Below are 14,426 nucleotides of genomic sequence, written 5' to 3'. Positions count from 1 at the left end.
TTGCATTTTTGAAAAGGAAATTCTGCATAACGTTTACCTTTTGAAAACGTGTTTGCAATCCTATTTCTGGAGCTGCAAGCCCCATGAGCTGTATATTGCGCTCTAAGGATTTTTATCATGCTGCGTAGGAGTTCAGAAGTTATAATTGAATCTTTGTTCTGGGGCATGCAATCTTGTTGGTAAAGATACATTTGCTGAAATACTTAAGAAAAGTCATGTTTGTATAATTCAGAGTGCCTTGGTTTCTTGTGAGGCAGTTTTAGCATTAGGGAGGTAATTTTATAAAATGATGCCTAGATGAAAACTCCAAAAAGACAGTTCAAAGCTAAGTGCTAGTTGTCATGAAATGCCTAGCTACACGCCTGGGGTTACCTCACGGCCACTTAGAGGGTCTGTCCCCAGCGCAGCTCAGATCCGCCTGCATCTGTTGCTTGTGCTCTAGACTAGCACCCTCCTCCCACCGACTGGGTACAACCGCCTCTGGGCAAGTCTCCCACTCCTAAATTATCCCCATAGGTTACTGGAGGCCACACTCCCAGTGGCCTCTCAGTTCCCAGAAAGCACTCACAGACGCAACACACAAACCACCAGGATTCTTTATCCGTCCAAACAAACAGTTATGTTTATTCTCTTAAAAATATTGAACAGTGGAACAAAATAATGCAAATAGCAAACAATAACGGGTAACTGAAATATAGATCAATTATATCACTAACTAAACATTTGCATACTTCCTTGACAGTACCTGAAGAGATCAGGGCATATAGCTGTTCACAGAGCTTCAGCAAAGAGATCTCTCTCTGTCTCATCTCCTGGGCTGAAACTTGAAGCAACAGCCAGCAACAACTGCTGGGTAATTTCAAACTCCAGGCCAATCAGAGCCCAGTCAACAAGTTTTAAAAGTATACTGCTCACAGTACTGTAGATTCACTTCTTCACTAAGTGAATCTAAACGAGGGTATGCACTTTTCTATTACAGCTACTAAAAGAGGGCATGTACTTTTCTATAACAGCTTTAAGCATAAAATGCACCACCTGCTGGCCAAACTAGAGAAGTACACTTCAGAATTAATTTAGGTAATTTACAGGCTGAAAACACACTGTTCTATCACACTAGTATTCTAAACATTTAAATGTTAGCACCTAGGTTTTAGAATTGCTAGTATTCTGTGCTATGGCAGGTTTGCTATATAGGTTCCAACTATGTATTTTTGCAGGGTTTTGCATTACTTTCCAGAGTGCCTGGGAGTGGGAGGGCATTTGCTCTTACTGAGGTGACACCAGAATTTGAGTATTCTTTCTTGGCAAGAAGTAGAAAAGAAATACTCATTATCTGAAAAAATGTCTTTGAGAAGACAAGATGCAAGGTTTATGCTGGTGAGGGGAGCAAAAAAGAGGACTGTGGATGGGGCCAGTGGGTAGAAAGGTGAGGAGGAGTTCTGGGAATGGGTCTTGGAGGGGAGGATAGAGAGGACCCTGGATCTTCAAAGGGGATACTCCCTCCTTCATTGCCAGATTAGAGGGAGTCATCTCTGCCACCTGTTCTTCTATTCTGGGGATCCTCTGTGAATTTCTGTGGTTTTCTAATAAGCACATATTTTTGTGATCTAGATATGGATATGTATGTGCCACCAAAATAATGAAGCTGAGGAAAATACTTGAAAAAGTCGAGGCAGCATCAGGGTTCACCTCTGAGGAAAAAGGTGATTAATTGTTTGATCTCGTTCAAATAAAGTCACACTGATTTCTAATCTACAGCCTTAATTAAGAATTGAACTAAATTAAATAATTGAGGTATAGGACTTACTGTGTTGTGGAGCATAGCATTCTGAAGTTGTAGGCTCTACTTTGAATCATTTAACTCGGCCTTTGCCGTGTGACCTTGAACAAGTCACTTAACATCCTTGTGATCCAACTTAGGGTCCAGTGTACTAATGCATTTTAAAGGAATCACAAGCTTTTTAATGTGCATTAAACACCTGTATTTTTGAGTGGAAGTAGCTAATGTGCACAAAATAGCATGTGACATTTTTAAGCATGATCTGTTCTAAAGAGCTAATAAAGTATAGCTCATTACATATTAGTATAGCAAAAAAAGTGCATGCAGTGTGGATAGATATAGTTATGTTTTTTTTGAAACCTTCATGTGTGTTTTGTATCTGTGGTAGTGTGCTTCATTTACATCTCATTAATATATATAATAAACTTAATTTACATGTTGCTGATAATACCGTTTGTACAGTGGTCCCTTGGATTGTGAATGCATTTTGTTAAATGGTCCCTTAGGTTGTGAATACTCTAGAACAGGACTGTTGTAAGCAGGAATAATTTTACAAAGTGATGTTACTGATACAATAATATCAGTTAGGTAATGCTTGCGATTGTGTTAGCAAGCAAAAGTGAGAAAAATGTTTTGATATACTAGGTCCAGGACCATTACTTTGGCTCTTTATACTTGTGAAGTTTCCAGCAACACTAATGTTCTGCTGATATCACAACAAAAAATCAGGATGCCATTGTTCTGATTGGTGTCAAAAATGTGTATTACTATCTCCTGGATATATGTATGACAATATGGAAGTTATTATACAAAATGTTACGGTGTAGTCCTAAAACATACATATTTATAGAATAAAATTTGTCATGGCAGAAGCCAAATTTTGAAGCAATTTACCTGGATAACAAGCATTTTAATTACATAAATCAGTCAGAAAATTGTTTACACTTGTTTTATTGAAATACACATTCTTTATTTGATAGTGCAAGCATTTTTAGCCACACTGAAAAAAGGCATTCCCAGAGACTATATGGTTAGGTTCAGACAGCGAGAGTATGCATATTAACTCTTCAAGCGTATTTTACCCATGTAAAAAGCAAGTGCAAATTAACTGTATGTACTTTGTACATGTGGCAGTTTTTTGAAAATAATCTTCCTTACCAGAAGCTGTCAGTTGTGCTCATCAACCAGTGGATAGAGACAGAGAAGTCCTACATGCTTTGCCCAGTAAAGGTACCATGTAGCTGCTCAATGGGCACAACCCACAGGTTCTAGACTAGTCTGGTGGAAAGAAAATTAGCAAGTGAGACCTGAATTTTGCATGTGCTTTCACTTTGAAAATTGGTGCAGAGCCCATGACTAAAAAGTGGTGCTGCCTTTTCCCAATATGGACAGTTTGAAAATTGACTCCAAAACATAAGAAAAAAAAATAGATTGAAGATCAAGTGAAAGAAGCAAGACCAGTAAAAAAGAAAGATACAGTAGGCGCTTTGAGAATATACTGTGCTACTGTCACTATAAAACTGTGCATGTTTTTGTTAAATGCTGACTGCAGTTTCTAATCCAACATACATTTGTGTCTAGATCCTGAAGAATTTTTGAACATTCTGTTTCATCATATTTTAAGAGTGGACCCTTTGCTGAAAATAAGGTAACAATTGTTGCTCATAACTGGAAACCTTTCATAGGCACAGATGATTATTTTCCTTTTAGGCTGTAATTCCAGTTTTGTTTTATTTCCTTTGGAAACATTCTTTCTACTTGGCAAGTGAAATACAGCAGATTTTGGTAAAAGAGGATATAATTGTGTTAAACCATTGACAAGTTTTTCTGAAATACAATAAAAGACAAATCCCTGAAACTGAGCTGCAGGAATTAAAAAAAAAAAATCTGAGGTCACACAGGATGATAGATCCTCACACCTCGGTAGTGTGACATCATCCGAAGGGGCCTGTGCAGGAAAAAGTTTCTACCGCTTAGCTCAGCTTCTAGATTCTTATCTGAGATTCACCCTGCATGTGCCACACTTCCGCCCTGCACCATTATGCGAGATCTCCTCAGTAATTTTATTTCTGTGGAACAGAGTGGACATCTCCCCAGTGCAGCCTAACTTTTAGTAATTTCACTCTTTTGATGTGTGCGTAGGTTGGACCTCTACCCCCCTTTGCTTTTTAGAACAGGTTTTTGGACATTTTTCAAATCTCCTTTTATTTCATCTTTACCTCCTGATACCTCTTTTTTTGGTGGTTCCTTTTCCAAATTATGCATTATATAGGGGGTCCTTTTACAAAGACGCACTAGCAATAAACAAGCGCTAAACGTTAAGAGTTGGCCATATATTTCTATGGGCATCGCTAGTGTTTAACGCTCGCTAATGATTAGCGCACCCTAAAACCACTACTGCTCCTTTGTAAAAGGACCCCTAAATATGGTATATTTGTGTAGCCTCTTGTGTGTAGTTAGTGCTGAAATATAAAACAAGAGTAGACTTTAAACCATAAAATTAGTGGGAATGGTTGTAAATGGAGAGCACATTTTAATACATTTTAGAGAATCAACATGGGTCTCTTTAAAAAAATTAAGAGCGATAGACATTTCCCTCAGAAAAGTTATTTTTTTTTTCAAATTTGTAGGTCGGCAGGCCAAAAAGTGCAAGACTGTTACTTCTATCAAATATTTATGGATAAAAATGAGAATGTTGGTGTCCCTACAATTCAGCAGCTACTGGAATGGTCTTTCATTAACAGCAGTTTGAAATTTGCAGAGGTTAGTACTGTTAGGCTTATTGCTGTTTGGTCTAAACTGTATGTCTTTGTTTTGCTCTTGTTTTGTGTGTGTGTGTGTTTTTTAAATAAAGAAACATAAGAGCACATTTCCCTTCTAGCTATATTGACTTTCATAGTGTATGTATTATTTATTTGCAGTTTTTTTAATGTGCTGTAGATGAGGTACTATATAAAAAGTAGCAAAAAAAATATTAAAATTAAACATATTGGTGAAGAAATGGTGCTCCTTTAAGAGAATGTCCTAATTGGTTATTGCAGAGGTCAGGGAAAGTTGGATTGCCCTGTTAGCCCTGCCCTAGGTGGGTGGAGAAAGCTCTAGTTTATCAGGATGTCATCATTCTTACATTCGTGTATGGCGCTGAGGCCTAGAGGATAGAAATACACTTGAGAAGTTACATTTTCTTCACCATTTACAAATTTTTTGATACTTTAAAAAATATTCTTTATTTATATTGAACTCTATTTACTTCAAGTGTAGAAGTGCTATGAGATTAAATAAACTTCTGCAAGAGTTAATAAAGTAATAGACCAGAGATAGTTTGAAAAGCTTATTCTCTCTATCAGAGCTAGGCAAAGGGAGAGAGAGGGTTGCTCTTCTTTTCTTTTTATTTTGTTTTTTTTATTTTATTTTGAAATCTGTTTATTAACTTTCAATATGTGAAGAGGATAAACATCCAAACAAATACAAACATATTACTTCACACTACAAGAGGCCTGGTACATTACAATATCATATCGCGAAGAGCTTTGTTTCTTATAGCCCTTCGTTATAGGCCCCGCCTCTAAGAACTACTAATTCCTTGATTATTCCCAGAATTGTATACTAATTAACAGAACTTCTCTGTACTCATATAGCTCTAAGATCTACTTGATTGGACTATCTGTGTTCTTGACTAGGCTCTAAGGCTGACCACATCCTATATCACATACACTGATCTGAACCTAGGTGGAGTCCACGGATCTCTCAGATCTTAATATGACTAAACACACTCATCACCTAACAATTCCTAAACGGTAACTCCCCCCCCCCTTAATCCCTCCACCCCCCCCCCCCCCCCGTTACTCCTCCCCATACCCCCCCCCCCCCCTTTCCCTTAACCATTCTACTCTGTAGCATAATGACCACTTTCAGGTTACATATTTAGGATACGTCCTCTACCCCCTGGGGGTATAGTCTGCCAGAAAGGGGTCCATCTGCGATAAAAGTCCTTTGCTGTAAATCTCCGATCCCGCTTGTAGTTTGCCATTTTCTTTTCGAATATCATATAATCCATCATCAAACCTCGCCACTGTTGTTGGGTGGGTGCTTTATTTGTAATCCACTCTGTGAGAATTAGCTTTTTCGCTATCATTATTACTCTGTGGGTGAAGCTCTGGAATCCTGCCGGAGTCGGGCATACTAGTATTGGGCGACCAAACAGCAACCGAGGCCCTTTCTTCCATGTTGCACCCCACAGATTTGATGTCGACTGGATACGTAAGGTCCAAAATCGTTGGACTTGTGGGCATGTCCAGAACATGTTTACCAGCGTTGCTCCTTGCGCCCCGCACTTGGGGCATGCTCCATCTGGGGAGACTCCCATATGAAATGCTCTCCTCGGTGGTATGTAGGTCCGCAATACAAACTTGTATTCCATTTCGCAGTATTTATTTTTTTTGTCTAGGTTAGAAGATAGAGCAGTACACCACAATATAGATACACTGTCAGCACAATTTAACTAAGTAATTAAAGTTCATAGAGTAGATAGGTAGGTAAACCTATAGCCAGACAGTTGAGATATCAAGAATAAAAAATTAGAGGGCACTTAACAGTATTGTTCAGGTTCATGGAGAGCACATGTTTCAAAGTAGCCCTGTGTTTCACTATATAAACAGACCAGCCCACCACCTACAGAGACAGGTGATTGCGTCCCACTGATTCAGCCAAGTACCACAATTAAAGGTTTTCTCTAAGAGAGGCAAGCAATGAGACAATTTGAAACAAAATCCAGGTTTTGCTAGAATCTAACTTTTCTCCTTTAAAACTAAATAGTCCCAATAAATATTGCAGTTTCTTCACTCCCAATGTGTAGGATCCCAATAAATATTGCAGTTTATTTAATGTAATCTGTAACTGCAATTTAAACCAGCTGTATGACTAAAGCTGCTCTTTACCTAGGACTGGCAATGGAAAATAAATCTTGCATTGCCAAAGTTGGAAACCTTCAGCGAGAATTATTAAAATGACTAGTAAAAAAGGCCCGTTTCTGACACAAATGAAACGGGCGCTAGCAAGGTTTTCCTCGGAGTGTGTATGTTTGTGAGAGTGACTGTGTGTGAGAGAGAGAGAGAGTGAGTCTGGGTGCGAGTGTGTGTGTGTGAGAGAGAGAGTGTGTGTGTGAGAATGAGAGTGTATGCAAGTGCGTATGTGAGACACAGTGTGAGAGAGAGAGAGAGAGTGTTTCACACAGATACAATGTGTGCGAGAGAGAGAGTGTGTGTGTGAGGCAGACTCTCTGTGAGACTAAGTGTATGAGACCAAGAGAGTGTGTGAGTGACTGTGTGACACATAGAGAGTGAATGTGATACAGTATGAGACATAGAATGTGTCAGAGACAGTGTGTGAGAGAGAGAAAGACATTGACTGTGAGAGAGAGAGAGTAAATGAGCGAGAGTGTGTGTGTGTGACCGAGATACCTCCCCCCCCCTGTGGTGTCAGGCCCCCCCTTCCTCCCTCTCTCTGGTGTCTGATCATTACTGTGGAGGACGCTAAGCTCTGGCTGTGCTTCAAGGAACTGACCAATCCTAATTAATAGAATGCACCTCAACATTCTGAAGCCGAGAAACCTCGTGTGGTTGGTCACTTCTGCTTGTGACGAACCCGGAAGTACGTGATGTCAATTCAGGAGATGGATACAGGGATCAGGAATGCCTCAGCCATGCAGTCAGCTTCAGAATGTTGAAGGTGTGTTTTATTATATAGAATAGACCAGAGACAGTTTGAAATGTTTATCTTCTCTATTAGAGCTAGGCAGAGGGAGAGAAAGGTGCAACGTGATGCATTTGAGGAGTAGAAACCAAGGGAGCCATATGTCCTAAGAGGTGAGAGGTTGATATACTCAGTCAGGGATGATGGTGTTCAAGGATCTTAAAGCAGCAAAACAATGTGACAAGGCGGTGGCCGTAGCCAGAAGGATGCTGGGCTGCAACAAGAGAGGTGTAAGCAACAGAAGAAAGGAGATGTTGATGCCCTTGTACAATTTGCTGGTAAAGCCCCCCACCTGGAGTATTGTGTTCAGTTTGGAGGCTGTATCTTGCGTAGAAGTGGTCCAGAGGGAGATGACAATAGTGGTATGGGGCTTGCACCATAAGACATATGAGAAGAAACTGGAAGACCTAAATATGTATAGCCTAGAAGAAAAAAGGGACAGGGGAGATAATGATGCAGACATTTAAATACTTGAAATATATAGTTTCTGCTACCCTTCTTTACTAGCATACACTTCTAAACCAGAAGAGTACAGGAGAGGGAGAGGAGGAGGAGTAGATGTGGGCGTTAGGAAAGCATGTTCTCCTTATCATCAGCCAGTCGAACCTTTACTGCAGCCTGAGGAAAGGGAGAGAACAAATGGATTATGCCTGCCACCAGCAAATGGAGGGTCCAAGGAAATAGCAAGGCATACGATCTGCAAACTCCAAGGTGGAAAACAATGAAGCAGATCAGTGGTAAATGTAAACAAGTTTTATTAATAAAATATAGCATGTAGAGAGGCATATTTTCAAAGCACTTTGGGAGGCTAAGTTCCATAGGTTTCTATGGAACTTTGGGAGGCTAAGTGCTTTGAAAATGAGCCTGAGAGTATACTGCCCGACACAGGCTGTGTATTGAAGAAAACATACAAACAAATTAAAAACATATAAGTAGACTCTGTTAAACCCAGTATCAGCTGAAAGTACAGTAATACCATGACATAAAAACGTTTATGGAAGACTATATTTATTTATATAGCGGTATTTTATTGTGAAGTGATATAATATATGTCGGGCAGTATACTGTATATGCTATTTTATTAATAAAGCTTGTTTACATTTACCACTGATCTGCTTCGTTGTTTTCCATCAGCAGGTGGAGACAGAAAAAATTGTCCCAAGTGATTTTTCCTTAAAAGCTATCTTGGAGCTAATTTTATTTATCTATTTATTTTTACATGAATATTCCAATAATTCCCCCTTTTTTTTAAAAACTTTTGGAAGACACCAAATTGCCTCAAAAATAAACCTTTAACATTCTAAACCATAAACAACAAACTAGAAACCCTAAATAAATCACTCAGTTTTCTGTTTGGGAGGGAGGGGTACAGTGCTGCTTACTATTGTTACACGCTTGAAAATGAATATTTCACTTTTGCAAACTTTTGATTTTAAATTGGAAGTAGCTCTTTAAGCTTACAATATAGAACAATGTAAGCATCCTTTTTATAAGATAAAATGTCTTCCAGGGCTGCAACTCATTTCAGTTTTCAGGAGTCCCACAATGAATATACATGAGATCTATTTGCGTGTACTCTCTGTATCATATGCAAATTAATGCAGATTCATTCTAGAAATTCTCAAATTTCAACTGGACTGATTTGCAACCCTCAGAACTAAGTTTGAGTGCTTCTGCTTTATAAGGTGATAATGAAACATACATCGTTTTTACAACTGAAAGAGAACTACTGAATATATTTTAAGTGTACGTTTTGTAACCACCATTTTATTTTGATTCTCTCTTAGGCACCATCTTGTCTGATAATTCAAATGCCTCGATTTGGAAAAGACTTTAAAATGTTCAATAAAATATTTCCATCTCTGGAACTAAATATAACTGATTTACTGGAAGACAGTAAGTTTTTTATAGAATGCATTTTGTTTGGTTGTTTTTTTTGTTTTGTTTTTTGAATGGGAGTGTGTTCTAGATCCTGCTAAGAGCACATTTAATAGTTTATTTAAATCTCTTCTTCACCATGGAACTGACTCTCACGAAGCTGGTGATGTCCGTTTGTCGTTCTGACTTGGCTTTCATACAGGAATGTTATGTGTATATGGCAATTCGTATTGGCTTTTGGAGTTTGGAAGAAGGCTTCATAGTAATATTTCAGTATGTTCAAAACTAAAAATAAGTAAATATGAATGGATTTAACATTTTTTAAATAGAAAGTAAACAAATATAAATCTGAAAAACAAAGCAAATCACCTCACCTCTCTGTGTTCACTCTTGTTAGTTAAAACGGGAGCAGTCATCTCTTAAACTTACTTTGTACATTGAGAGATCCATAATTAAGATACCTTTGGAAAGGTCCAAAAGAATTGGGGTTAGCCCTGGTAGTATAGGAACTGTTATTTTTTTTTTAATCCTCTGAGTAATAATTAGTTTCTGTAGGGAATTCAGCATTAAGAATGTTCCAAAAGTTAGAACTTTATGAGCTTTAAATGCCTGGGTAAGATGCGGAAAAAGAGGAGGGAGAGATGCAAGAGAGAAAGGTGGGCAGGTGTGAATAAATGGAGGAGAAGGAGAGAATTAAAGGTAATCAACTAGAAACCTCTAGAGGAGAGATGGAGAAAAACTGGATTGAGAGATATTGAGGCTTATTTTCAAAGCACTTAGACTTACATGGAATAGGAAGCAATGCCCTTTTGTGTATTAAAAACTGGTTAAAAGATATAAAACAGAGTAGGGTTAAATTGTCAGTATACTGAATGGAGAAGGGTAGATAGTAGGGTTCCCAAGGGATCTGTGCTTGGACCGCTGCTTTTAAATATATTTATAAATGATCTAAAGATGAGAATAACTAGTGAAGTAATTAAATTTGCTGATGAGACAAAGTTGTTAAATTGCAAGAGAACTGTGAAAAATTGCAAGAGGATCTTATGAGACTGGGCATCCAAATAGCAGATGGTGTTTAATATGAGCAAGTTGAAAGTGATTCATGTGGGAAAGAGGAACCCAAACTGTAGCTATGTAATGCAAGGTTCCACATTAGGAGTCACCAACCAGGAAAATAATCTAGATATCATTGTTGATAATTTGAAACCCTCTGCTCAGTGTACAGCGGCAGCTAAGAAACCAAATAGAATTTTAGCTATTATTAGGAAAGGAATGGAAAGCAAAAATGAGAATGTTATAATGCCTTTGTATCGCTCCATGGTGCATCCGCACCTCAAATACTGTTTGCAGTTCTGGTCACTACATCTCAAAAAAAGATATAGAGGAATTAGAAGAAGTACAGAGAAGGGCGACAAAAATGATAAAGGGCGATGGGACAACTTCCCCATGAGGAAAGGCTAAAGCGGCTAGGGCTCTTCAGCTTGGAGAAGAGACGGCTAAGGGGAGATATGATAGAGGTCTATAAGATAATGAGTGGAGTGGAATGGAATAGAATAGGTGGACGTGAATTGCTTGTTTACTCTTTCCAAAAATACTAGGACTAAGGGGCACACAATGAAGGTATTAATTAGTAAATTTAAAACAAACCGGAGAAAATATTTCTTCACTCAACGTGTAATTAAACTCTGGAATTTGTTGCCAGAGAATATAGTAAAAGCAGTTAGCTTAGCAGGATTTAAAAAAGGTTTGGATACCTTCATATAAGAAAAGTCCATATGCATTATTAAAATGGACTTGGGGAAAAAGTCACTGCTTATTCCTGGGATAAGCAGTATAAAATCTATTTTACTGTTTTGGGATTTTACCAGGTACATGTAACCTGGATTGACCACTGTTGGAAACAGGATACTGGGCTTGATGGACCTTCAATTTGCCCCAGTATGGTGACACTTATGTTCTTTCAAAGTTGCATAGTAACCTATGGAACTTTGTAAGTCTAAGTGCTTTGAAAATGAGCTCCATAGGGTGTTAGAAGATTGATAGGAAAAGGAGCAACAGAGCAGGGGAGCGGGGCTTACAAAAGCAACAAATTTGAGTGGTTATCTTCTTTTGTAAAAGAAAATTGCAGTACAGAGGACTTGCACAGTGCCTGAGAGAAGTTCTTGTCTCAGAAGTGTTGCCAAACCTGAGTGACAACTTTTATTTGCAATACAGTATTTATAATGAGTCAAAAATATAAAACTGGAGGAGAGCATGCTTTAGCAGCAGAGGCAGGCAGTGCAATTTAAAATCTAGTCTTCGTTATTGGTCTCTCTGCTTTGCAAAGTTTCTTGCAAACTTCCCACCAGTGGCGTAGCCAGACCTCGGCGGGAGGGGGGTCCAGAACCCAAAGTGTGTGGGGGGGGGCATATTTTAGGCCACCTCCCCCAGCCGCGCCCCCCCCCCCCCCCGCCCGCCACTGCCACCGCTGCAAGGTACCTTTGCTGGTGGGGGTCCCCAACTCCCGCCAGCCAGTCATCTTCAGCGCCGGTCTCCGGTGTGCCGCATTCGCTGCTGATCTGTGCTTTCTTGAGCATGCTCAGTTTCACTTAAAGGAACGTGCAGGATGTCAGGACTCAAAGCACAGATTAGCGAACGTGGCGCGCCAGAGACCGGCACTGAAGAAGGCTTCAGCTGGCAGGGGTTAGGGACCCCCGCCAGCAAAACTAGGGGCCTGGACTAAATCTGTGGGGGCCCAGGCCCCCGTGGCCCCACCTAGCTACGCCTTCTGCCCACAGAAAAGTTTCACTTACAAATGAAGGTACTCTTACCTTGTTAGGTAACAGTAGAAGCAGACAAGTTTTTATGCTTGAAAAAACAAATCTAAAAGCTGAACAACCACAAACATAACTGGTATAGCTTTCACTAATGTAAGAGTATAGTGGAGTAATTGTTCAGGTTTTGAAAGTGGAAATTTAAGCAGTTCTTTGTTCATTGGAAGTAAAATGAGTGACCTGTTAAATGGAATATACCAAAAACGTGCTTTTGAATTTGTTTTTCTGAACTATGAAGTGATGAAAATTGTTTATAATTATTGAAATTTGGTCACTTTGCCTTGATCTTGATTTTATGTTTTAGCATATAGACGGTGTGAGTAGGTGGGAGAAATCAGTCCTCCAGAGACAACCTTGCCTGGGTATAAGCAAAAGAGATGCAGTCAGTCGCCTACTGTCCTTTATAAAGTACTAGTGTAACTGGGTATATGCACATGATCACACCTAGATTTGGGAGATAGATGTGTAACTTACAGCATTCTGAGTGTGCCTCACTCATGATCCACCCAAACTTGGCCTGTGTGAACACCCATCCTCAGAGTATGTGCTCATTTACAGAATAGTGTGTTGGCAGATTATTGTTATTTATGTGCACATGGGTTCACATATACTGTAAATGATTACAGTACTGGCATTTACATGTGTACTTTGTATGGCTCTCTATAGAATCACTTCTTGTATGCTTAGCTACAATAGGTCCAGGCTTATTGGACTCAAAAAGAAAATGTGGGTGGACTTCTAAAGGCTTTAGTTGACTCTCTTGCAATCCAAACTATGCAAGGCATGTTCACTTTCATGGACATATTGCTTGGAGGCTGATTGAAAAGAATCCAGTTCATTAATATCTAAGCATACGGTTTTATGGTACACAATACCAATTCCATACAAACTAGAGATTCAAGGTGTTTACAGAATCACATGCAGCAGAAAAGTCTGCTTGATAAGGTCAGTACCTTTAAGCCTGTAAATTGATATACATACTTATATGCATAATTGTACCTGGACTGAGCAAAGACATCCTTCAAGGACAAGCAGAATATTATTGTCCTGACAACTGGGTATCTTTGAAGACATTTCTCTTCAACATAGCCTACAAAAACAATCCTTGATGAATCATACTACTCCGTACATCACCCAAACGCTGTAAAACACTTCGACACGACCTTACCCATTACCTTCTAATTAATTCCTCTTTTACTTCCAATTTATTACCGACTGTATCTAACACTATGTAACGATCATACCAAATTAACCCCCTGTAAGCCACATTGAGCCTGCAAAAAGGTGGGATAATGTGGGGTACAAATGCAATAAATAAATAAAATCTCATCTGATGGAGCCAGCACCAGTGAAAACCAAGGTTATAGATCTCTCTGGAGTTCATCAATTCCAGTTTTTCCATAGAGCCCAGCAGGCCTGATTTTGTCATCTCTTCCATCTTTTTTGAGTATGTGTCATTGTAAAATTTAATTACTATGCTGATCCACCTCAGTTTGCTCTAATTATTAACCCTTAGTTATGGGTTTCTAGCATTTTTTAAGCTTTTTGTACAGTCCCACTCTACATTGGATGAAAAATTTTCAAGCTTCTTGTACTTTAGGAAAAAAAAAAGCAAAATGTGACTTTTTCCTCAGGCTAGTTGTGGTTAATGGGGATAGTCTTGTTGGAGTTAGCTTCATCGATCTTTTAGAGTGTCATTTTCATCTGCTAGTGTGGCTCATGCAGTTTTTTTTTGTTTTACTTTACTCTTTTAAATGTCCAACTTTGAATGATATTTCAGGGAAGCACACCATAAGGAAAGATGGGAAAAAATCCAGAGCCAGTAACTGAAACTGCTATTCTAAAAGGCTAAACAATGTTTAGAAAGTGTTCAAAATAATAATAGTAAAGCATACATAGCCTCATTTCTATCAGAACAGAGCTCCACAATTTAGGACCAAAGTTAAAAGGTGCTTTTAATAATTTTTGCATAACTGGCATAGAAGAAGGAAAAGCAGCTTGAAGTGAGCGCAGTGGTCTTGTTGGGACATAGTAGAGAAGATTGTTGGGTAGATATTTTGGACCATGCTTAAAAACAAAAAAAAATTAAGTCAAGGATTTTAAAATGAGTCTTTGCCCCAATAGCTAGCCAGTGAAGCCTTTTTGAGGCAGGCAAGAGATAAACATACAATCCCAATCCCAACAGAATGGGTGCAGCAGTGGTT

General features: G+C 38.9%; 1 protein-coding gene across 4 annotated transcripts in view; it reads left to right on the top strand.

The window, feature by feature from the left end:
• Window positions 1–14,426, top strand: part of CYLD (CYLD lysine 63 deubiquitinase) — a 130,140-nt gene that overhangs the window by 99,544 nt on the left and 16,170 nt on the right. For all 4 annotated transcript variants that reach the window (XM_030204334.1, XM_030204333.1, XM_030204332.1 and 1 more), the window contains 4 exons: window positions 1,612–1,703; window positions 3,362–3,428; window positions 4,411–4,543; window positions 9,319–9,427. In XM_030204334.1, the coding sequence (XP_030060194.1) occupies window positions 1,612–1,703; window positions 3,362–3,428; window positions 4,411–4,543; window positions 9,319–9,427 (401 nt within the window). The remainder of the gene's footprint in view (window positions 1–1,611; window positions 1,704–3,361; window positions 3,429–4,410; window positions 4,544–9,318; window positions 9,428–14,426) is intronic.

Source organism: Microcaecilia unicolor, chromosome 5 (assembly GCF_901765095.1).
Source record: "Microcaecilia unicolor chromosome 5, aMicUni1.1, whole genome shotgun sequence".
In the NCBI taxonomy this organism is placed as follows: domain Eukaryota; kingdom Metazoa; phylum Chordata; class Amphibia; order Gymnophiona; family Siphonopidae; genus Microcaecilia; species Microcaecilia unicolor.
This window is presented reverse-complemented; position numbering and strand designations above follow the sequence as displayed.